Consider the following 25,988-nt stretch of genomic DNA (forward strand, 5'->3'; position numbering starts at 1 on the left):
ACAAATTGAAGGAAAAGTGGTGGAAATCTCCAGATTACAAGAGATATTCACAGAGAAGGTCTTGCAACAGGTTAGTATAATTGAATACTACAGCAGCAAATACAACTTGAGATTTTCTTGGGGGTATTTTGGTCTTGATTGCCAACTTGTGTACATAAAATTAATAAATCTTCAATACAAATGTGAAGGAAAATATTTTTGTTTGTTTTTCAAATTCAAAATAATGATATTTACTGTTATTACTTACTAGTATGTACCAGGAATGGAAAATGAGAGTTTTATGTTAGAATGATCCCTCTGCTTCAGAACTGGTGTTCTGTTAAACGTTATTTAACAGCATCCTTCCTTGAAATGTTGGCACCACTTCCAAAAGAGATGGGAAAAATCAGAAAAATTGACTCTAGATAAATGGGAGACTTCCTTCTGGTCTTGGTGGTTTCCATTCAGGTTCATAAAATCACCAATAAAGAAATTACAGCGTAACTGTATTACTCTCTGCCTTTGCATCAATGAAACAAAGATGTTAATAAATACCTGATTTTATTTTACTTTTGAGTTCTACTTGGTCCCCAAGTCCTTGGAAGTGTTTTTTTTCATAACATTCATTACTATTTCTCAATTTTATTTCTTTTTTAAACAGGAAACTGATATTGACAATATCCATCAATTAGTTGTGGGTGCAACAGAGAATATAAAAGAAGGAAATGAAGACATAAGAGAGGTAATATCTTGAAGTTGTGTTTTAGACTAATTTCCCCTGACTTTCAGTTTTTTCCAGTTGTTGCTTTAAAACAGCATGTGAGCTCACCTATGGGACTGGTGCAGTGGGTGTTGGGTGTCAGGACAGGGGTTTGGGAAAACTGTTCAAGGCAGCTGAGCTTCTCAGTACTTCATGATCTGAACAGCTACACAGGACTGCAGAAATCTACTTGGCCTCAGCAGTTTTTTAAACATGAAGGTCACCTAGCCTGCATTTAAGCACCTGTGAAGTTATTTAAAAAAAGAAGGGGGAGTCAGAAATTGCAGAGTACCAATGTAAGACAGTGCTGAAATGGTTGAAACAGAATGCTGAGTGTTAGCAGAAGAGTCTCTCTACCACCCTGGATACCTCCTTCATGCTCCTAGTAAACAAATCTCTTCCACTCTTTTACAAATTAGAAGGAAAGGATATTTTCTTTTGGGAACTGAGATTGCAGTGAAAATTGAGTTCCTGAATTAGGCTACTGAGTAAATGTCTCACTTCTTTCTCCTCCTGAGAGCAGAGAAATGGTATCTCAAGGGTGAGTTATCCACTGCTCTGCTCTTCTGAAAAGTGCACCAAGTATGGCAAGATTTTAGTTCACTTTCTCATCCTGAGGAAGAGTAGTGAAAGGTGGTAAAATAAAAAACCTTGTTAATCACATTAGTGTTTGTATCATATTAAAAAAAAAAATCCGTATGTAGATCTAAAAATTGAGAGCAAAAAACAAGTCCCTTGTTGGTCTCAATTTTGGAAAGGAGAAGCAAAGAAAAATACTGGCTCTGAAACTGAAATAAGTGACTGAGTTATCTCCAGAGGTGTCAGGGATTTTGGGTTTTTTTTGTTTATTGTTTGGTTTTGTTGTTTTTTCATTTGTTTCAAGTCAGATCTTTACTAGAAAGATGAAGGCCTGATTACTTTTAATCACAGAATTTCACTTTTGGAACTTAAAACTAACTTTAAAATATGTACTTTCTGATATAGTTCCTAGTGTTTGATTGCATGAGATCCTGGAATTTTAATGGTTTTGATTTTTTTTTGGTGCAATTTTAAGATTTTGAGTGTGACTTCAGTGTGATAAATCTAGAGGTACAGCTAACCTGAAATTAAGGGCAAATTTTGTTGTTTCTCTTGTGGGAGGGAAGGGTGATGCCACAGAAAGGCATTCTGGGTTGCCACTGTTGAAATTCTATTTATTGGTAATGGTAACAGGGATAACCTTTCCCTCACAGGCCATCAAAAACAATGCTGGATTTAGAGTATGGATCCTCTTCTTCCTTGTGATGTGTTCATTCTCCTTGCTTTTCCTGGACTGGTATGATAATTAATTAAACATACTATTGGCTCCATACTCTGGAAATGTTCTGATGGTTTTTTGGGTTTTTTTTTGGGGGGGGGGTTATAAAATATGCATACCTGCATATTGCATTTTCTCCCACCTTTATGATGGAAATATTTTCCAGTAAATAAATGTGTGCACATATCCATTAGCACATTCATTTTAAATCCCTGTATCAAAAATAAAATCATGTTTGTCCTCTGGAGAAGATAAAAGTCTTTGAAGGAGCTGTGAAGAAAGCTACAAGCTGCAGCAGAGCTCACAGAAGAAAAAGCAACAATACTGGTTTTGTCACAGCCACCCACCTGTGCTGTGGAAAGTGCAGCTCCCATCCCAGATCGAGAGAAAACTGTTACTGTGCAAAAGCATCTGCACTGTCTCAGGCGTTTATTTCATCACACCACTTCAGTACACAGTGATCACTTTGCACATAAATGACCTTTACTTCTAATCCTTTGAAACTACTTGACTGAGAAATCAGCTTGATCTAATGGTAGTAATAATGATAAGGAGTCAATGAAAGAGCTTTACTTGTAAGTGAAGAGAGAGAATACAACACAAACAGATTGTGCAATGAAACAGATGTTCTGGGATGCTGGAACAGAGCCAAAGGATAGACAATTAAAGTCAGACTCTTCAAAGTACTAAAAGTGGGAGCAATTTGTTAACTAAAAAAAGGCTCAAAACCAAGTGTAGATAAGACTCAATAAACTCCCTCCTGATAAAGCAGAGGGAAAATGGTATTGACTTCAAGAAGCATAAACAATCTGTTTCTCCCAGATTGCAAGGCTTACTAATTTTTATTGTTTATTGTTATGAGGAGAAAAATAAGTTGTTTCTCATCAGTATTTACTTATGCATTGAAGTTTTTATTGTCCAAAATTTAAGGGGAGATGTATCGTGAATTTCTATTTAAAGACAGTCTTGGGAAACAGACCTTTCCATCCTGTAAAATCTGAATGTCCTCTACAAGTACACTGATATGAGATGTATGTGTTTTCCTATCTCTCTTCTGAAATGTATATTTCTATACGTTTTATGCAACAGGCAGCATCATTCTTATTCTTCGCTCTGCACAGAGTGAAAATGTCAAAAGTTTCATGTGAATCAATTATATTCAATAAAGCAGATGCCTGTTAAAAAATGCAAACATGGTATTTTCAAAAGATTTTAACATAAGCAAGGGAAAAGGTATTTTTAAATACAAAGAAAAATTTGGCACATTGTTTATTGCTTCTTAGGCATTCCACATACCATGATGACTTAATAAAAAGCCTTTTACTGCTGCACTGTGTAATGCACATTTCCTTTCAAATTTAGACATTGAGTCATAATGGTTATTTTTACTGTATTGGGATGACAGGCTTCTGCTGGAGAAAAATAGAAGTAGAGCTGACCACATTTGTTCTACTACAGATCATGAGACAGCCTATACCTATGTTTTCCCTTCATTTTTGTACAGACTCTACCAAGAAAAAAGGAACTTTTGACATGTCCACTCTCCTTTGTCCCACTCAAGTTACATGAATAAAAAGGCAACTTGCTTGCTCAGATGCTTCACACAATTTTGTATGTTAAATTAATAAGATGTCTTTTTATAATGTATATTTAAGATTTATAATAAAAATGAAAACATGATTTCACACAAAGAATAGGTAAGTTTGTAATTACAATGGAACTTTAACGTGCATCCACAATACTATTTTCTTCTACGTCTTTCCCCTTCCCAAGCCATACACAAACAGTTCTACTCTTCACTCTGTTTCACATAGAGCTTTAACAGCCAGTTGTGGTATCTAATATGCTACAGTTTCACTTGTGATCCTCCATGTTCTAAAAAGTATCAAGCCCCAAACCATACACAAACAGAAAGCTCTTTCTAACTAATAAAAAGGGAAAATGTGAATGTAATACAAGAGAAAGTTTAGACATATTACTCCTTCAGCTGTATCCAACAAATGACATAGTGGACTACATGTACTGTGAATAGACTTTTTGTCTCTTTAGCATGATCAAAAGATGCCATTTCCTCATTAGAACATCCTGAACTGTATATTTTTTACACTGTCCTCAACACCCAACACTAAAACTGCCTGTATTTTTCCAAAATGCCTATCTAGTTTGTGTTTCAGTGCACATCCTTACCAAGATGCTAAAGCCACAGTGGAAATGCAGTTAAATCCTGTTGACAGCAATAAGAAAACATTGAGCATGCCTTGTTGCAGAGAACTTCATTATCACTTACAAAAAACAGCAAAGGAAATGTAAGGAGAAATGCGACCTGACAGTTTCCTTCTCCGTACAAGTCATTACATCACGCCCCGATGTCAGTGCTGACTGTCATTCTTGCTTGAGCCCAAACTAAACATTGCTTACAGCTTTCAGCTAAACAAGAGATCACTCTAGTTATGGCTGGGTGTTTCAGTTTGCAAAATGACAAAGAATTCAAAAACTTAATAACTTAAGTATCTGTTCAGACAACAGAACACATGATTTATCTAAGGTCCAAGCCCTGAAAATCCAGTGGCAGAATCTATCAGTATCCAATAAACTGCAAGAACATATCTAACATTGGAATTTTTTTTTAACATTGAAAATGGTGTCAAAGCTCTATAGCAATGCTGATATGCACCTGGGGTTATGCCCATGAATGTTCTGCAGCAAGTTTTTGTTTTCAGTTTTTTTTTTTTTTGCAAAGCAGTATCAGCAAACAGAAGCAGTTACACCATAAACATGAGTAACCTCTAAATTATCCATAATTATATTTAATGAAAAGTTCCTTGAAGTCCCTTAGTTACCTTCAAATGACATAGTTTTAATAATTAGCTTATCATACTAAGCTGATTTCTCAGCAGCCTCAGTCTCCTGTTCAGACAGTTTCTCTTCTGACAGTACTGTCATCCACGGGGACACGGAGCGCGTGATGGTTTGCTTGGCCAGGTTGTAGTGGTTTATGACTGTGTAAAATTTCCCTCGAGCGCTGGAGTCTTGTTCAGAGTAGTAGTTTTCCAACCCAGCTGGAATGCACTGATTATTCTGAAAAGAAAATCCATTGCTTAGATTTCAGATATGGCTCCCCGACACACATGAAGCACATTAGAGGCTTTTTCCCCTTTTCCTTTTAGTCAAAGCAACAGTCACTTTCTATGAGTTAAGATGCAACATACAGCAATTAGCTACAGTACTGTCCTACTATTGAAAATATTCTTCCCTGCAATCCTTAAACTACTCGTGCATTTGCCAGGAAGACCAATCTGGGTTTATATGCCAGAATAATTAACGTACAAGAAAGGTACTTGCCTAAAATTCTTTTTGAAAGTATTCAGTCTCCAGTTCCAGCCACATTTTGCTGTTAATTCCTGCCTATCCAAATTCCAACTGTTTGGATTACAATTACAGCTGTCTGTATCCTACTGTTAGATTAAGTTCAGGCAATTTACCCTAGTGTTTGCAGTCTGAGGGACAGATACTAATACAGATATACTGGTGCCAAGGTATGAACAGTTTTACAGCCCAGTAGCTCACACATTATAGCAAAAACTCTGTGGGTGGCCAAGCATATGTGCAAGTGTGTACACACATACAAAATACTTCACTCCTGATTGTCAGAAAAATGTAACCAACAGCAGGCTTTTAAAAAGATCTCTGGAGCTGTGAGACTACATTATTTCATTTCCCAAGACAGTAAGAGCACTAAATAGAACCTGCTAGATGCTCAGAGCTTTGGAAAGTGAATATATAATTTAGAGAGTAAAATAAAAGTTGAATCCATTTTGCTGTCACCTTAAAAGCCAAAGTAAATGTGCCTGTGCAGTGTGTTTGTCACAGGTATCATCCAGGATCTCTTCCAGTCACAGTGCAGGAAGAGCCCACAGAGCAGCTCACTGCACCAAAGAATGAAGTTATTTAGACATATACTGTGACCCCCAGGTTTTGCCCCACAAGGTCTTGGGGTCTCACTGCAGATCCTGTTACCACACTGGCCAGTCCAGGCAGTCTTGCCTTATACTTCAACATGTCAGGGCAGTCACCTGAGCAGGTGAATTGACTCTTGTATGCTAAAAGTAGCTGCACCTTGAGAAAAAATTCATTTAATTATTTCTACTCTGGCTGTTTTAAAAAGAAATAGGATATTCAGTCTATTTTGCTTCCAGCACCAGAGAACTAAAATTTATAATACGACAGCACAGCAGCTTTGAACTGCTACTATTCTACTTGGAAAACAAAATTTTACATTGAGAATTTTTCGAAAAAAAAATTCCATGTGTTTTAGGACCAGATTCTACCTTAAAAATGTCCACATTTACTTCTGAGTTTACTTATGTCCATGTAAAAAAAAAAAAAGAGCATAAATAAGCACCAGTAACAACAGTTTCAAGTCATAAAGCAAAAGATGGGTGAAGACCCAGCAGACAGTCTTGGCTTAATACAAATCTTGCTTCCTAAGAAGGCCAGCATGAAAAAAAATGAAAAGGTACAAAAGAAGAAAGGAATACTTGCCAAAGCAAGATGCCCACAGATAACCTTAGAACCTGCCTGCCCCTGAAGAATTCAGTCACCTGGCACATGTGCTGGCTCTCTGTCACAAGACTAACAGCCCTGCCACGGTCAGCACCTCACTGCTCAATCCCGCAGGCGTGAGAGGCCTCAAAGTGTGTCAGACTCACAGCAGTGCCAGTTTCCACAGCCACCCCAGTTCCTTTTTTCTGTAATCTTTTGTCAAGGCAGCAGCCAGGGCAAGTCTCCCTCCCAGTTTTGTTGAAGTAGCACCACAAAGCAGATGGGATTTAACCCTGGCTAAACAGCACCTGTGTCCATTCAGCACTGTTAGTCAACAGAGGCTTTCCCATGCTCATAGTCAATGTATTTGCCAGCTGCAAAACAGGGACTAGATTTATAAAAACATAATCCAGGAATATAGAATAGAGCTATTTGATATGCATATTCATATACAACAACCATGTTATCTTCTGGAAGTATTCTCCATGTTTTATCTGGGATAACTGACACTACTTCTGATGTGATAAAATGACTAAGAAGCACAGACACAGACATATTTGTAGTGATTATTTCACTCAGTCATGGGATGTAATCACAATTCTAAATATTTAAATGGGGAAAGGAACACAATCCATTGAACTAATGAAATCTGCCAAGGAAATTCAAGCAAATATAATTATTAGAGCTGAAGACAAGCCAAGATTACTGACAGTCTGAAAATAAAGCTACAGAATCTTGTGTTGCCTTCAGAAGCAATTTGCTTTGTAGCAGGCAAAAATGACTCAGTAATGGGTTGGATTTTTTTTTTGGGGGGGGGGGGGGGCCTTGTAGTCACAAACATGCAAGACATCTGACAGAAGAGCCTAAAGAAACACACATCAGTTTCCCTCTTGAGTACGATTGCTGCTGGGATTTCATGCTTCTAGAAGAGATGGGAAAACGTCTCCTTTTACTCACTGCCCCTTGTGTACTGCCTAAGGAGAGCCCCTTGGCTTAGTTCCCATCAAGGAAAGCCATGCACACTCAGTGACTGAGTGATGGGAACTGCTGCTGATTCTTACCCTGCCACTTGCCTGAGACTTTCATGCATGTAGAACATTTATTTCCACCCTTTTTATTTGTTTCCATGGTTCCCAATTGAGAGAAGAAGGAAGGCCATGAGGAGAAACTGGGATGCTCCAGAGTGACTTGCCAGTCTTTTCTTTTTTTCACAACCCTTCTATTTTGGAAATTAGTTAGAGGTTATGGCCTTTGATGCCAGAGAAAACCCTGGTTGCCAGTCTATATCTGGCTGAATTAAGATGATTCTTTTTGTTCCTTTGATATGAAGATCCCAGTGGTATCCATTTATAAATAGTATCTACTGTCACATTAACGTTGCTGGGTCAGTAATTCCCAGTTTAACAGGTGATGGTGTGGTCTTCAATGCACTGAAACGACTTTGCTGTACTGTCCACCAGAATGCAGGTGCCTTGGCAACAAAAGCTGAAGGGTAACAGAGTACAGAACATACTGAAACCCTGGGGAAATTCTTCAGGATGTAAGTGCACTCAGGTTTTTGTGGTGAGTCTCACCAGTAGGTTCTGATGAGTGCTCCAGAGAAACAATCTGCACAGCAGCAGTACTAAGGCTGTCTCAGAAAGCTTAAGCAAGCACAGAAATAAGACTGCTGTACAAAGGGAAATGAGCACCTTTTAAAGCATACCTTCATGCCCTGGAGGCGTAGCACAGCAGAAACCTTTGGAACTGCTCCATGTATGAGAGCATCAAAGCAGAGGAAAGTGAGTCTGACTCAGAGCTGTGGTTAGCTCAGCCTTTATGCAGAGATTCCTGCAGTACCAGGCTTCCTGAGGCAGGCACACCTTTGCCCTTAACCAGGAAATCACATCAGCATCTAAAACCTGGGAACATCCAGGCCAGACAATGTTGTTGAGTCCTCCTGAAACATGAAGCCAGTCCACAGAGACACTGGTCACAAGGTGACAGACTTCATGTTTCATCTGTGCCAAGCTATGCCATCACATACCATGGATTCTTCCAAAAAAAGATGCAAATACAGTCATCTTAACAGTGGCAGTTTTCATGCCTTGTGTAATTTCCCAACACCCTTATGCTACAGAACTCTTTCTTAAAAGTTACATGAGCAAGGATGCTGTGTCTCCTGCCATTGTGCAATCAAGCAGCTGGAAACAGAACACCAGCTCCAAGAAAACCACCAGGAGTGTAACCATGATGCAGCACTGTGTATGTGCTGCACCTTATAAACAGAGCAGGAGCTATGGGATGTTCTGCCTAACTTCTGTCCCAAACACAGGAGCTGAAAGAGAGAAACAACCAGAGTCTGGTCACAGGGCAGCTGAAATATAGCTGAGAAAGTGTAATTTCCTTAAGTATTTGTGACAGTGGCAAGAAAAGCCACAAGAAGTCAGAAAGCTGCAATTCAAAGGACAGGACAACTTAGTGTGGAAGGAGGAAGAAGCAGGAGGCTGTTGCTAGAGTCACACAGGAACATGCAACTGCCTGTTCCTGCCAAGTCAGGATCTCATCAAGACAGGCTTGAAAGGAGCACAACAGTCCATATTCCAAACTGCTTAATACCAAGAGAAAGCTTAGGGGGAAAAAAAAGGCATATTGTCCCCTGAGCCATAAACACAGAGGGGTTTCAGTGCCTGTCTGAGGTAACACAGCAGAACCAGAAGTTGGATTTCCTGAGTTACAGCCAAGTATTCTAACTAACCACAGTATCTTCTGCCCTTGAACCAAGGGGAAGCAGTAACCAATAGAATGCTTGAACCTAAATTAATTCAAAAGGGCATCACTGATTATAATTTTGGACTAGATTCTTGTAAGATATTTATGTGATTGAAGTGACAGATAAAATCCTGTACAGGATTGCTGAGGAGTGCTAAGGCAGCCATCCCTTCTTAAATCCTTTTGAAGTTCATACTGGGTACCCATTTGATTCATTACTTGACTAAATATTATTAAAAATTAAAGGGAAGAATGCCATTATCACTGCTACTTTTCTTACCTAATTACAGCCAATTCAACTCTGCTAAATTTACAACTGGGAGGTCAATGTTACTTTTCTGACTTTCAGCCCAGGTCATAGCAAAGGAGCCACCATTTCACACAAATAAAGTGAGCCCAGCCTCCCTTTTGGTTAGAACCAGTATTTTTTACAATAAATGTGTTTTCCCTTTTTTGGCATCACTTTTGGCAGTAGGGCTTGGAGGTCACTGTTCTAGAACAAGAAGTTCTTCATACAAAAATAACCCTGAAGTAACTCTACTACTCTTAATGAGAACATCACTTTTTCTTTGACACATTCCAGATTTTTTTTCTCCACATTTTATAATTTTCTTATTTCCTAGGACACAGTAATTTGAAAGAATGTGCAACATTAAACCATATGACCCATAAATGAGGGCTTTGTCCAGACAATTGCAGGTGATGCAAATCTGAAAGATACCAGTGTTTAGACTTTTGCTATATTTTCAATGTTTAAAGTGTTAGCAGAGTAGCAGTATTAATATTGTGCAATAGTAAAACTTCAATTATAAATTACAAAGTAAAAGCATAGCAGGAAGCACACTAACCTATGTAAAGAAACATCAAATCTGTGCAATACAGCATGCCTAAATCAAGGCTATGCCTAAAACAACACAGAAATATTACATATTCTCTTTTTCTAGAATGGGTATGCAATTTACCTTGAAAACAAATCCTTCTGGACAGGTATGATCATACTTGTAAACCTTGTAGACTACCAGAAATACAACACACGTTAAGAATGCAAGGGCAAAAAGGACCAGCACAGTTACCTGTAAAGAAAAATAAAACATATTTATGTTAGTAATGCACTGCTTATTCTATTGCTTATTCTGCTGCTTGTTACTGCAGACAGAAGTCAGCTGTGAATGCACTTTCCAGTAAAATCAAGCAAAGGATAAAACCAGCTGCTTAATTATTGAGGGAGAATGGAGAAGCAGCATGGAAGTGTTTTCCCTGCCCTTCTCAGAGAAGAAAGAAGATCATCTGGGCAGTGGCCCATTGCCTTTACTGCAAGGCTTTTTATGACTGCATTTCTGTTCCAGGCACATGAGGCCAGGACACACCAAGGTGGGTGGCTTCTCTCTGCTGTTTTCTCAGTATGTGGATGATGTAAGTCTAAGTCTAGTTTATGTCAGCTGATAGCATGTTTGTTTTCTCTGTGCCTGTCCAAGAATGGAGTCAGGTGGTAATAAGCTACCACAGGTGTCATCCAGAGGTGACTTGCAGGGCATGGGGAAAGTAATGTCTGCCCTCTCTTTTTAGGATTAGAGTTTGTTGCACCTGCTCTGAATTCAGGGATAGATAGGTAGTCTGGTGCACTGGTTGCTCAATACTCTGTAATTCATAGGTTGACTCAGTACTGCTTCATCATACACAGAGCCTGTACAGGGGTAGTTCACTGCCAGATCCATAAGGAAATGCACCACGTTCAGCACTGGGCTGGAGTTGTGTGGCACCTCTTTCCACAGTGCTCACAGAGAAGCCATTGCAGACAGCCTTGCATGGCTTTTACCCTGTCCTTCAGTACCTCTCTGCCCCTCAACTTGGGCTGCAGAGAATTCCAAGGCACACCTTAGGACAAACCTGAAATCAGTGTCAGCATCAAGCTAACCTTTCCCAGGTACAAACTGAGCAGCTGGAGACCAGCAGCCTTCTGGTGCATCATGAGACAGAATTGCCTTTAGAATTATGTCAGTCATTGACAAGAGAAAGCACAAAATTTTGTCCAGCAGTTACAGCACAAAGGTCTCTAATTCAGATACACTTTGGTGGAAGATGTGAGCTGAACAAATAGCATTCATCACCTTGGAAAGTATGCTGGATGTGTGTTTTTATTATTCTAAAACTTCTACTGGTAGACAAATTAGTAGGCATGGAGATTACACAGTAAGAGTGATTGAGAAGAATTTTCTTTTTGGCAAGTTAAAAAGAAGCAGGCATGTGCTACAGCATAAGGAAGAGTAATAAACAGAAACAAACAAGATTATATGATTAATTTTTTAAAACAAAGCATAATATAATATAAATTTTAAAGATGAGTAAACCAGCTATATATACCTTCTGAAAAAAGAACTTAGACATATCAGGGTCAATTAATTGAAACAACAATAATCTGGTATTTGAAAAAGCAAAAACAACAAAACATTGTAGCTTTGCGTCTTGGTAAAAACAACCACCCTACACTCCCCTTTTGATAAACCTCTGAACTTACAGAGTTTGCAACACTGCAAACTGTGTGTGGCAGTGGTATTAGGACATTCAGGACAAAAATAAATTTAAGGACCTTCTCTTCCTGTGAAAGCAAATCTCATAATGGCAGACAACAGCAAGTGCTGTATTTTCTGGCTGAAACAAGGTTGACTATTGTGTGTTGCTGAAGCCAAGGATTTAGTAAGGATTTTTGATAGAAACAAACTAAGCAAGAAAAGGGAATGTTGGAGCAGAGGCAAGGAGGACTTCAGATCAAAAGGTAACTTAGCAGAAGAAGTGTACATATTAATGTAACAATAACAATTGAAATGAAACATGGAGCTAAGGACCTTTCTGGAATAGCAACATGTTCAGTTTCTCAACAGTTCCAGGATTACAAAAAAGGGGGGAAAAAAGTAGTATTAATTAACCTCTGAAAACTTCACACAGACAATTTTCATATCTAATTGGTCTTCCTCCAAGTTTATTACTTGTTTGCATACACAAAAATTAGCATGAATAGCTTACTCTGTCTTGCCAACCTCGTATGCTCTCCTTACATCTCCCATGCTTCAGTATGTTCTGCATGAATCCAAGAGACAAAGACATTTTCACCTTCCTTTCTGGTCATTCTCTGTGGCCCAGTTTAATAACAACCAACATAACAATCACACATGTCCCCATTCCTGGCCCAGCTATGCCCTAGCTCAGCCCTTGCCATAGGTTTTTGATCAGGCTTCTGACTCCATGCAGCCTTCAGCAAAGGCCTGTGACATGGAACATGGGCACTGGCAGAACTGCTGTGGCACAGATCAACCCAGCTCGTATTTGTCTCCACCACAGATAGGAACTAAGAGTTTAAGATGTTCTGAAAAATATTCTCAAGTCCCAAAGTATTTTAACCATATTTCTTGGCCCTTCTACTAGCAGCCAGTAGTAGAATTGTAATGTTATTTCCCAGCTCTAACCATTCTGACATATAGATGGGGTCTGGGAAACATACTGAGACAACATACTAACAAGCTGTTTCATAAGTGAGACTAAATGTTAAGGCAGTAAGAAAAAACTGTATTTCCACAATCACTGCAAGATCACTCTTAAAAGCTTCAAAACTGCTCTGAGAAGTAACTGTTCTTTAAAAGAAGACAAAAGCCCAGTGTTGTGTTGATTGCTGGAGCCTGTCAAGTTGCAGAGCCATGGCCTCAAGGGTGATTTGCTGAGACCTTTTTCATTGACAGTGTGGAGCTGTGAGTTCTTGCTGCTTCTACAAGTTCTTCCATTGCCACACAGTAAATAAGCCATGGGAAGAGCTCTCAGGGGTCCTGCTTCAAAAATCTCAGAATTTTTTTCTCTCACTTGCTGTAGTTCCTAATGTTACTGATTTTGGTATTAACATGTAGATTTTTACTCTCATTATCTCCAATGATTTGCAATCACACTCCATTTGCAAATCCCTAATCAAGTAAGCTCTTGTCTCCTTCCTATTAGGAGAGAAGCTCCCTTCTCTTACCATCCTTCAGGATACGAGTAACTTCTATTTAAAGACAGTTGCAGATGAAAACAGCACAGATGGAATCTAGCAATGGATTTCTTTCCAAGGTGATTGCCATCACCTGTTAATTCAATCCACTTTTCCCTTTTAGCTTGAAAATATTTTTCTCTCTTCTAATAGCCATTTTTTTTCATTCTCATAATAACCCAGCACTGATGGTCCACAAAGGTCAGAACCCTGTGTTCCCTTCTGACCCTCAGGCAGTCAGCTTCTCTCCCTGCACTAACACAGTGCAACCCTACCTCTGTACCTCACCTTCTCAGCCCTCTCCTCCCAGATGCTTTTCAAAAATAAAAGCATGAAAAAAAAAGAAGGCAACAAGCAGCCTTTAGAGCACGAGCAACCCCAAAGCTGTCATTTATTGCTTTTTTCCACAGCAACTTTGTACACTTGCTGTAAACTAAAGTTACTCGCTTCTTACACAACTCACAACTTGCCCTCTTCCTCAAGCAGGAGCAGCTGCAGTGCATGCACATGCACCACTTCCCTTCTTCTGGAAGAAAATCTTGAATCTCCTTTCTTGTGGTAGCCAGCTGGCAATGCAGGACCCCCCACAGTACATTCACAAGCAGAAGTCTTGTGAATTACTGTGATCATTCACTGCCACATACATCCTGTAGAACTCCAAGGTGACTGTCACACCTCCAGAGTGATGGGCTTTTAAAAATGCTTTTCTTGAAGTAACTGTAAGATAGGACAAACTACCATTTATTTTAACTAGGAATTGAAAGTGTGATTTTGCTTTCATCTTGAGTATGACATGTAAAGTTAGTTTTAAGGGGATCTGGCAGCAAAAAGAAGTGAACAGAGAAGATGACAAGATATTATTTATGTGGCAGATTTTTTAATAGATTGTAAGTGAAGAGCAGAAGAAGGACAATGTCTAGCCAGAAGCCATTAGAGTAATCAAAATGAGAGATGACTAATGAATGAACTGAGCATACCCACAGCAAAAAACCTGTCTTCAAACTCTGTAAGCAGTCAGCTGAACAAATTAAACTCACCATATCTGACAACTACCCTGTCATGTAAACAGCTTGTGATAAGGCCTTTACTGTAAGATCTAACAGATCTTCCTTATCAGTCCATACTACTTTCCCTCAACTGCAAAAGATTGCAAATGATATTTTCTCTGCCTGGCTACTGCAGTCTCCTCCTTCCTCACTCCACTAATGGTTACTTGGACTCCCCTTTTCATCAAGCTGGAATAATACAGCAAAATTCATCAACTGCACCAACAGTGCCTGCTTCTATTCACACACTTTCCTGGTGGTATTTCAAGGCATGCACAAGTCTACCCTTTTTGCTCCCCTCAGCTCCATCTGTTTTGCTGTTTATTTTATCCCACTGCACCACGAAAGCCTGGGTACCATTAATTTCTCCTCTGCCTTCACTTCTACTTGTCTAATGTCTCTTCTTGCCCGAGATTCTTTCATTAACCCCCTTGTATTGTGCTTTTCCTTCATGCTTTCACACCTTCCTTCATGTTTTTTCTTCTGTCAGCACACAAACCCATGTAGAAGCATTCCTATTATTAGAAGAACTAACAAGACATGCAATGATTTTCACTGCTTAATCACTGGCTCTTGGTCACATCTCATCTCTGCATTATCTATTTCAACTGCAGCCTCTTGGGAACACAACTTTCATTTCTCATCAGTTTGTAAAGTGTGAGGCACAGAGTTGCTGCCAGCACTGAACAAGAAGAGTGAAAATATACACTTACAGAGCATAGGAAATGATTTATAGCCAATTAATGTTTTGTTCACCAGTAAAATGCAGAGACCTCTGGGGTGAAATACAGCAACTCCCAACAACTACTTAGGACAGGAAATTAAGATTATTGCTATCCAATTTAAACTACAAGAGAATTTCAGGCAGATGGCCTGTAATTACAATAGATTGTGTCTGGCTACATCCCACAGACAAAAATTTGTAAAACGTTGCACTGAGTTTCTTGTTAATGGCCATGACCTCCATTTCACCTCTCTCCACTAAAATCCTGCATCTCCAGCTACACAATGCCCTCTATAACCAGCATGTTAGAGAACACAAAAATCAGCTTTTCACTTATCACTGCTTTTGTAAAATTATGTCCTTGTTTGCTATTACCTCAGCCTATCCCTGGAAGTTTAAATGAAAAACATGTCTGAAACAACATTCTCAAGGACTAAGAAATGTTCACCTTGTGGAAAATGGCAGTGTGAAAGAAAAAAGGAACATTTACATCTATACATGTAACATCTGACTCACATTCAATTACAGAGCAAAGCAAATTACACAGAACACCCTGGTGCAGTGCCCTGTACTTGCCATGGGAATATACAGAATGACCAGTGACTCTAAAAGACAACCAGGTGCTTTGTTTTAGAGGAGTATTTCTAACATTCCATGTCATGTTTAGCTGGTATGACTGGTAGCTATTAAACTCAGCCTGTTCACTACAGCATTCTCATCAAAACTTTGTGTTCAAAGAGGACGATCCTCTGGGGACAGATTGTACAGAAAAAGCAGTAGAAATCAAAACACTGTCCTTTTCAAATAGAAATGACAAAGAGGTTTAGAAAACTGTCTTGGATGCTTACCTGGAGATGACTGGGAGTAGCAGCAGAAAAGGCAAAAAAGGCAGGCAGTAACAAAAGAAGCTACAGAACCAGAGCTTATTAACAGCAACAGTGCAAGACAACAGAACCAGTCTGCAAGGGAATTGATTAATGAAACCTGAGGGACACACTGTTACACAAAAACAGGTTAACAAGGCACTGGCCTTGAGATCCTGAAGTGCAGCTTAACTCAGCTGTTCATGGCAATGTTCCTGTCATCTTCTATCACACAGCACCATATATTATGTTTCTTAACAACAGGGATCTGAGGAAGCAGTTCAAGAAACCCTGTGGCACCAAGATAAGAACCTTACTACCTTCCCATACAAACCTAGAAGATATTACTGAGGCCAGGAAATAGGCTGCATAATGTTATTACAGGAGAGGAAAGGTTATTTATGTGATGCATCTGGAGGGATCCAAAACATCTTGTGTGTCACCTTTGTGACTGGTTCTGTTCCAGTAAAAGGATTTCTGATGGAGACAGTGGCAGAGTACACCTGACCTATATAGCTGGGGAGCTGTGTTAAGTATCCACTTTACTTAAATCTTCCAGCTCTGACTATAAAATTCTTTTCAGCCAAAAATGCTGAGGAGGATTGTCAATGTCATATCAGAGAATATCAAACATTAAAAAAAGGAAAAGTGACAGTTGCCATGCAGTACCTTTACTTACATCAATTATTTTAAAATAATTGTTATATTGAAAGAACCACCTCCTTAATTTTTCTTATTTGAAGTAGTAATGAAAAAAAACTTAAAGCCTGCCAAACCCTTATACTTGTGAGCAACTTTAATCCTGTGAGTAGTTCCACTGGAGAAAGAACTACTAATGACAGCAAGTACCTGTCACTCTTCCAGCACTAAGTGACAGACACAGAATCTACATATGGAAGTGATATTTGCACAGGAATCAGCTGACATCTGCTCTTAAACTTTTAAAGCAGGAGCAAAGAGTTAGTCAACACACAAAGTAATCACACATCAGCAAAGAGAAAAATGTTTCCCTTGTTTCTGATTATTTTTGCAGTAGTAATAATCACTGGCACTAGTAAGAAGAAGTACAAAAGTGTTGAGGCAGAAACATGTTTGCAGGATGCCCTTTTCAGATTGAAAAAATCCCTGCACAGTTAGATATATATTGCATACATTTTTGCAGTGTTAAAGTGACCAGGTAAAACTGTAAGAACTGATCTTGAAGTTTCAATTCCTCTTCCATAACCTCATGCAGACATTTCAACAGCTGCCTGCTACTCAATAGTACATGGTTTGCATGGTATTAACAGAGAGATAAGCTTGAGGCTTTGGCTCTTACATCTATGTAGAGATGTCAAAGTCAGAACTGAACTTTTTTGAACAGAAAGGCTGAAGACATATCACACCTTGTGTTGATTTAAGGGCTTGAAATTTATTATAAAAAATCAGTGTCTGCTTTCAAAATACCTCTAAATGTTCTTTATTGAAGTTTTCTCAAGGGCAGAAAAAAAAGAGGCATGTTTTGCTACAATAGTTTTTTTTAATTGGTGTGTTTGTACACAGCTGTAGCCCAGTCAGTGGGTGCCAGAGTAGACATCCCACTACAAAATCCAACTGGAGGTTGTAAAAACACTGCTCTGACAATGGGGGAGGCAAAGGTTTGGCCTTGGGTAACCCAGACCAACAATTTTCTTCTGCCCTAACTTCCTCCTATGTCCTGATTCACAAGGATCCTTTGTTACTCTGCAGAGTGGACAATTTACAAGACAGAAAAATCTGCCTTGTTCAAAGTTGCTTTCCAGATGCAAAGAACTAACCCCACATCAGCCTACACTGTTCAGAGAACAAAAGCAAGACTTCTGTTTCTCAATGGGAAATAAGTGAAAAAATCACATCTTGCTTGGCATGGTTAGTGCCATAAAAATAAATTAAGACAACAGAGTTCTCAGAATCAGGAAATCTTCACATTCTTTTGAGAGATTCTGATTTGAATTCAGAATGTGGCTTTATAGAGGAAAATTATACTTGCAGGTTTTTTTTAAAACATTCTCAGCTCTGTTATAACTGTGGTAATGTGAATTTAATGCAGAGAAATACATTTTATAATTGATTATTCAGCAGGTGCTAAAACACCAAATGATCTTCGGGACATATGCACAATCTGGAGTGACTTCATTTGTTGTATTGTGTAACTTCTCAAGAAGAACAGCTTTAGATGATCTGCACTGCTGAATCCCAAAAATACAATCTGCTTTGTCATTATTTAAGAAGTACATCCTAGAATACACATGGGAATTATTTGTAAATATGACTGACTGACTTGTTTTATTTTTAGCACAATGCTTGGGCTGTGTCTTGTGGCAAGCTTGTGCACTGGTGATGCACCATACTGAAGTCATTAAAATGGCATCTGAAAATCTGCACATGAACACAAGCCAAAGTCAATATCTCACTAGTTAAATAATGCATTTCATAATTACAGCAAATATTTAATTTTCAAACAAATATCTTTTTGCTCTCTCAGAATCAACAGCGGAAGTTAACATGATGGTTCACAATTAATAAGGACCCAGGAGAAAACCTCACACAATCAGTACTTTTCATCTACATATTTATGAAATGTCATCAGCTATTCATGTAATATTTACTGCTGGGAGTGGTGAATACGACAACCATCCCTGCTGGAGAACTAGTCATTTCCTTTAGCATCTTGCAAGCAGTGTAATTCAATTCTAAAACTGTTAAATAGAGATTAAGGGACATTTTTAGGACCTGAATGTTCTACATGAACATTGTTTTCAATTAACTGAACCAAAATTTTCCTAACTGACATTCCCCATACTCTTCTTTGGAAACCTGGACTTACAGCCACAATGTGAATCACCCTGCAATTCCCAAGAGATACCAAATCTTACAAAAATCTCTCTCTGATGCAGTAGTTACCTAGCAGCAAAACCTAGCAACCCTGTAGTATGAGATTAATCCCAGAGCAATCATCATGAAGTAATATCTAAAGGATATTTAGTATGCCATCCATAGGTATATAAAAATGCAATACGAAAGTCCTCAGGCTTTTTGCTGTTCAGCTACAGAAATTAGAAAAGACTACCCAACAGCACAAGCTATTTATCTGTTTTCAGCAAGTCTCATTCACTCAGTTCTCCCAACAAAGAAAAAAACCACCCAAATTTACAAAAGGATACACAAGCCTTTTAGATGTGACTAAGACATTCAAAACTCTTTCTTAGCTACAATTTAATGTTCCAGCAATGAAATCCCTTAGGCCCTACTGCTAAACCATAAGTGAAAAGTTCTTCAGGTATAGGCTCTGCTCAGCTGCTTGGAACCAAAGTCCTATCAGGGCACTCAAACTAAAAACTGCCTCTCCTTTCTCTTCTACAACATAGTAAGCATTTTCTAATCACCTCAGTGTGACCAGGACATGCACAAAGACAGCCAGACATAAGCTCTCCTAGTTCTGAGCTGTCCATTAGCGTTTACCCTACCCTCACCTGAGAGGAAGGGGATTACTCTCAAGGACTGGGACTATGGTGCCAGGAGGATAAAGAGGATCTGAGTCAGAATTTTCCCTGAGGAATGGGATGTCCTTGCCTCAAACCAAGGAATAGGAAAAGCTGGCACTAGGTTCCTTACCTCCTTAGTAAAACCCTACCAACACCCCATAACATCTTTTCTTGGCTGTCTGGGTGGGAACCTACATGCTTCCCTGTATGGCTGAGGGATCCACCAGGTGAATGGCACTTAAAACATTTGTCGCAGCAACAGTCTGCAAAGTTCCTGTCCAAATACAGTCTAATCCCTCCTTGAGCCTTCACTCTGTTTGTTTAGCATGCTTCCACTGAGAGCTGCATTTACACTTCTGAAGGTCAGCTTTTAGAGCACTGCTCAGGCACAACAGTACCAAAATCTCTGCATGTGCCCTGAAACTCCTGTCATGCAGATAGAGTTTAGAACTGTGCAACAGAATTCATGCCTTTACTGAAACTCTGTGTTTTCCCCTCATACTAAATGTTAGGCTTTCCAAAAGTATTTGTACTTGTGCATTGAAGAGTGTGGTTGCCTACTGGTTAGAAGTGCTCTGGTATCCTTGGGTAAGATGCCAAATTAAATGCACTGAAAACCTGCTGTCTTACTGTTAAAAGAACAGTGGAGCATGAGCTGAAGTGCCAACTTTCCTGCTTTGCTTTAATTACACAGAGTAAGAAAAACTATCCTCTAGTGGGAAGGGGGAAAGCATATTCAAGCCTTGCACTAGTTAAGATCTTTGGTTTTCTATGGGACTAATGAAGGGATTGTGTGGACATAATCTGAGTCAGATTCTTGCTGAACTGCACTAATACGCATCACCAAACTGTAAGATTAAATTGGACCAGGAAAACTGATAGGATGGAGTTCTGGTATATATCCCTGGGTTTCCAGGTCATATATTCAACTATAAAAAATACATAATGGACTATGACAGTGCTTTAAAGAGAATGGTTTGGCCATAGTGATAAATAAGAAGCCAAAAAGAAGATAAACGTTCTGGTGGTTCCTGTCCTTCAGCACAAACAGGAGCTTTATCTATGCCATGAGCACTCCCCTGTGCAGCCCACACACACCCTGGCAAGCCACATTCTGAAACCCACACACTGACAGAAACATCTTCAGAATTCATCTGCCACTGAGGGATTACAACCAATAAAGCTGCAATATTTGATTTTGCTTCTAATTGTTAAATACTGAACTATTACAACATTCAATTAATTTTTCTCATTTCCAGCTGTATCCACAACAGGCACTCTGTTATAGCCAGTTTTGACTACAATCAGCAATTGATTTTAAGCACTTCTGCAAACACAACTGAGTCATTAACATCTTCACATTGCACTGCTTACCTTAAATCTTTCTGAAACCCCTTCAGTGATGCTGATTGTGAATTCAGCTATTTTAGGAGTACGGAACTTTCCCTTCTTGCGATCAGGTTCATATTCTGTTTTTGTTTTGACCACAACCTTTAAGAAAAAGAATCAATCACAAACCTGTCAACAAAAACTGGCCACAAAAACCTTGATTATTCTTTAATTCTTCTTGTATCTGCTTACAAGCACATTTAGCACCATATATTTTCCCTGCCCACTTTGTGCAATTCTTCTTTGAAGGCTCTAAATCATTAATTATTTTTTCCAGTATTATCAATCATCAATTAACTTACCTCTCAAAGTGGTTTTGATGGACCTACAGTAAGACTTGTTATGCAACAGTTTCACAAGGGTTTTTTCATCTGTGGTGATACTCTGCTCTTATACTAGGCAGGGATTGGTCAAAACCAAATAATGGACCTTCCCACTTTGTATAGTTTGAAAACAGCCACTTCCATTTTCTTCAGGAAATTCCATTAATGGGATTTCAAACTGGACACCAACAGAAGATTATTGAAGAGTACTCCTAAAAATCTTGCAGATGATGATGCCATGTTCTTTGATGGCAGGATTCTGAGGTTTTTTTTTAAAAAGGAAATAACCCATGTAGTCTAGTTGCTATTCACCATGTGATAGACTATGGCCTTTGGCACTTTTATTTTTAACATCTAATTTCTGAATTATCAGCTGCAAGCAGCAAGATGCACATGAACCCCTGTGTTAATCAGATTTCTTCAAACACCCCAGGCTCTTCAGTTTATTCCTTGCTATGAACTACTGCCCCGAGCTACACAATTTAGCACCTTACCTGTACTCCCAAAATACTCATTACGTCAGTATCTCTGCTGTTCTCCTAGGCATTCTAATCATACACAATTTTCACATACGTAACCTATTTGCCTCATTTTTGTCTTCTGTATTTTTCAGGAACTTTTCCTAAGTACTGTCCTCAAGCTAGGGTACAGATTATTATAGTGATGATCCTATTGCAATTTGCTCAATTTCCTGTTTTTCCAAGGAATAAATGTTTAGTCTTTTGGATTTTTGAGAATCAAATTCTATCATTAGGACAGCCCATGGTATTAATAGCAAACATATTAATCACAGAAAAGCCCAGGTTGGAAGGGACCTCAAAGATTATCTTATTCCAAACCCATGCCATGAGTAGGGATCCCTTCCACTAGACCAGGCTGCTCAGAGCTCCTTCCAGCCTGGCCTTGAACACCTCCAGGGATGGGGCATCCAGAGCTTCTCTGGGCCCTGTGCCAGGGCCTCAGCACCCTCACACTAAACCTACTGTCAGTTTAAAGTCATTCTCCCTCATGCTGTCACTACATCACCTTGTAAACAGTCTCTCTCCATCTTTTTGAAATTAAGACAGTGACACTTCAGGTAGCCAGACACTGCAATGACAACCTTTGGGTTCCCTTCTTCTCATTTCCCTGAATGGTACCTAGAACATGTAACTGTACCTAGGCTCAGTACCATAAAGTTTATTAGACACTTTCACAGTATTATACATAGGTTCAGGACATAGCTTTAAAAACTACTTACCTATTTTCAACTATAATTAGTAAGATAGTAGTTAATACCTATTTAACTTTATAGTTCCCCAAGAGCATCATGGAAGTTAACTGCCTGATGATTTCTAGAATGCTTTTTAACATTTTAGTTCCCTTCCTCCCTCCTTTATATTGCATAATCTCAAGTAACTCAAATCACATTCAGCTGACACTGAATGTACAGTTCTAACTGCTTGGTTATGTAATGTCTTCTTTTGTTTAACATATCTAAATATGAATTTAAATCACTTCATCCCTTTAATTTAGAAACTGTCAAAATCATCAAATCCTTAGCACTGTAGTAACTACTGTTCAAGAAGTTATGCTTCACTGCCACACTGGAGCCTTGCAAGTGAATAATAAGCATAGATATATGAAGTATGTACTCCCATTCATTATACATGAGTGTCTGCATACTTCAGAATTTGATCTGTATGTCAATCTTTTCTCAATACTGTTTCTTTTTTTCCACATCAGTTGCTCTGCTCCTGCCTTTGAGCCTCTAGCAACCAGAAAAGAGACACTGACCCGACTAACCAGTTACAGCAGGACACCAGCAGGACCAATAAATTTAATCTTCCTCCTCTATGTTTGCAAAAGAAAAAGAAAGCTAATATACTGGATAGTGGAGTGCAGAAGAACCAATCAAATATTCCTTTATTTAAGTTTCTAGCTTAGTTGGACATTTGCTTTCATTCAAGGCAAATGCCATCCAGGTGGCAGGAGTTCTGCCATTCTAGTAGGAGCAAAAGGGCTGGCACAGAACCCCCTGGGCTCACTACAGAGGCTCTGCTCAGGTTAAAGCTATTACCATGCAGATCCCTCGTTCAGACTTCTGCTTAGCAGTGCAGAAACAGAACTAATTCCTTTGGTCATTGGTCCTTGGTAATCGGTTATATCCAGTCACCAGTTGGCAGATGCATCAGACACGGTAAGACTGAGCTTGTTCTAAAGCCTTAGGGTGTGATTTTGTCCTCAGTTACAAGATTTACACCCATGTAACTGAGGGCATAAAATGGACCCTCAGGCTCCTGAACAGCTGTTATGGCTTATTGCATTTATGCCTGCCAACTGGTCACCACACACAACACAGAATGGTGTTGATAGCAATTAAAATGGAGGTCACACATTTATTTGTACTGCCTACAAGCAACACTCTACCGAGGAAAATTTTACAAGCTAAAATTCTTTAGTCTGAGTTAAGATTGTGTGGACTCTTTTGAGGTTTGAGGGATGAATAGCTATCAGTTTAACTGGAAGAAGAATTCAGTTTGTGGAAGACACAAGGCCAAAAATAAAAACTGTATGAAGACCACAAAGCTTTTTATTACCAGATGCATGTGGGAAATTACAAGTAAGAATCTTATTAAAACAGGATGCTGAACACCCTGAAAAAATCCTATGCCTGTGTGCCTCATGTGTAGCACTTAATACAATTCTTTATTGTAAGGACAACAAACATATTTACAGGCTATCACATCATCTCTCTCAATTTTTAAAATTAAACCTCTAATAATCAAGGCATTTAATCAGGAATGCAGGAAGCACATTTCCCTTCCAACCTGTAAGCTGCATATTGAACTGCCCCCTTCCAGCTACAGAGGATACCTGAATCACCTATTTCGAGATTTGTGAACAAAATTAATTGCCAAGGAGAAACTCAATGGCCTATTCTCATCTCATTATTTTAGCTTGTCTGGGGTTAGCATTAGTTTCTTACAGAAATACAGAAGGAAAATGGAAGTGCTCTCAGTTGCAAGCATGCCCATGCCCATCTTACAGAGAAATAAGGCAGGGCACTATTCCCCCATCAGGGATGCATTTTCTGGACAGAGAAAATTCATATTATCCACAGAGAATACACAGGACCTTCCAGATGCAAGAAAGATACAAAAAAGGAAGGGCTATGACAATACAGCATAGAGAAGCTTGCATTTATACAGTATGTATTTCATATAGCAGCACTGAAATCTCTACATGCTTATTGTTAACATTTCACACTGGTTTTTAATGCAAACCACCATTAATGGATTTTCATGAGCTTAGCTGTTCGGGTTTTTCCCTAGAGGAAACTAGCATGCCTTGAAACACCCCATATTTCATGTCGTTTCTAAGCTGCTCTTTACCCACAGACTATTCTTTTGTTGTTTGCCTGAGACCTGTGTGCGATTCTCCAGGGTGGAAACTGAAGCTACTGTACCTTATCAGGAGGTGGGAATTGGAGCTGATTGACATCCAGGGGTGTGATCAGGGGGATGGTGTCAAATCCATCCTCCAAAAGGGGCTGCTTTGTGCTCTTCTCGCTGAAATTATTCCCCAGTTTCACCATTCTTCCAGGATTGAGGGATTTTCTGCTGGCACACACAGGCACACACGCACAGAAATGCAAAATATCAGAAACCAGACCTTTTCCCAGCCCTCGGGGGACCCGAAATACCTTCTGGAAAAAAAAAATAATTAAAAAAAGAATGTGTTGGTCATTATGATTCGGTTAGGTTCTGAGAAGTAAGAACGATGAGCAGAGCTTCTATTATCAAAATTAAGAGGACCCCAAACCACCCCGCACACAAAGCGGCACCCCAAACCCCCGACACGTCAGCCCGGAGCGAGCGCTGCCGCCGGCGCGGCGCGGGCCCGGTGCGGCATCGCCCGCGGGGCTGGGGCTGGGGCTGCGCCGGGATCGGGAACCGCGGCCCCGGCGCTGCCCTCGCCCCTCGCGCCCCGCGCCGGGCTCCCCTCGCAGGGCAGGGCCGGGCCGGGCTGGGCTCCCCTCTCAGGGCAGGGCAGGGCAGGGCCGTGCCCGCACTCACCGCCGCGGCTGCCGGCCCTGGATCGGGGCGCGTCCTTCCGCGGCGGCCGCGCAGCGATGGCGGAGCGGGGGGCGAGGCGGCGGCTCTCCCTCCGCGGGTGGCTCTGGGCGGCCGCAGCGCCGGGGCCGTGACGCAGCCGCCGCCTGGCTGAGGCAGCTCTGGAGCAGCAGCAGCACAAAGGGGCCCCGCGGGGACGAGCGGGCGGCGGCTCCCCCAGCCGGCGATGGCGCAGCGGCAGCAGGTGGAGGGGGCGGCGCGTCCCTCCCCGGGCGGGGCCGCGCCGAGCCCTGCGCTAGCGGGGCCGGGGCACCGCCCTGCCCTGCCCTGCCCCGCTCTGCCCCGCTCCGCTCGGCGCTGCCTGTGCCCGGCACGGCGAGCTCGGCAGCCCAGGGGTGGCAGCGGCGGTAGCTGGGGCGGGGAGGCTGCGCTAAACGGGGCGGCGGTGAGGGGTCCCGCCTCGCCTCCCCGCCGGCGGCCGCTCAGCCGGGGCGAGCTCCGCTCCCTCCGCTCGTTCCTGAGGGGAAAGGACGGGTGTGCGGTCAGCACGGGGAGAGCCCGGCCCCGGGGCGAGCTCCGCTCGTTCCTGAGGAGAAGGGACGGGTGTGCGGTCAGCACGGGAGAGCCCGGCCCCGGGGCGAGCTCCGCTCGTTCCTGAGGAGAAGGGACGGGTGTGCGGTCAGCACGGGGAGAGCCCGGCCCCGGGGCGAGCTCCGCTCGTTCCTGAGGAGAAGGGACGGGTGT

General features: G+C 40.6%; 2 protein-coding genes across 4 annotated transcripts in view; one reads left to right on the plus strand and one right to left on the minus strand.

Moving 5' to 3' along the window:
- The window catches only part of STX18 (syntaxin 18), a 59,358-nt gene extending 57,268 nt beyond the window's left edge, over positions 1-2,090 (plus strand). The window contains exons 9-11 of the mRNA XM_079306858.1: positions 1-70; positions 641-721; positions 1,972-2,090. Coding sequence (XP_079162984.1) covers positions 1-70; positions 641-721; positions 1,972-2,067 — 247 coding nt within the window. The 3' untranslated portion in view covers positions 2,068-2,090. The remainder of the gene's footprint in view (positions 71-640; positions 722-1,971) is intronic.
- Positions 67-25,988, minus strand: NSG1 (neuronal vesicle trafficking associated 1). 3 transcript variants are annotated; one of them, XM_079306859.1, is made up of 5 exons: positions 25,248-25,574; positions 24,638-24,877; positions 20,852-20,968; positions 10,292-10,402; positions 67-5,114 (listed from the first exon to the last, which is right to left on the minus strand). In XM_079306859.1, the coding sequence occupies exons 2-5, from the start codon at positions 24,764-24,766 to the stop codon at positions 4,914-4,916; spliced, it is 558 nt and encodes a 185-aa protein (XP_079162985.1). In that variant the 5' UTR covers positions 24,767-24,877; positions 25,248-25,574; the 3' UTR covers positions 67-4,913. The 3 variants fall into 3 exon arrangements, with proteins under 3 accessions (XP_079162985.1, XP_079162987.1, XP_079162986.1); XM_079306861.1 differs by having other exon boundaries at positions 24,638-24,788; positions 25,248-25,512; XM_079306860.1 differs by lacking the exon at positions 10,292-10,402 and having other exon boundaries at positions 2,451-5,114; positions 25,248-25,988.

This window comes from Erithacus rubecula (genome assembly GCF_903797595.1).
Source record: "Erithacus rubecula genome assembly, chromosome: 5".
Classification (NCBI taxonomy): Eukaryota; Metazoa; Chordata; class Aves; order Passeriformes; family Muscicapidae; genus Erithacus; species Erithacus rubecula.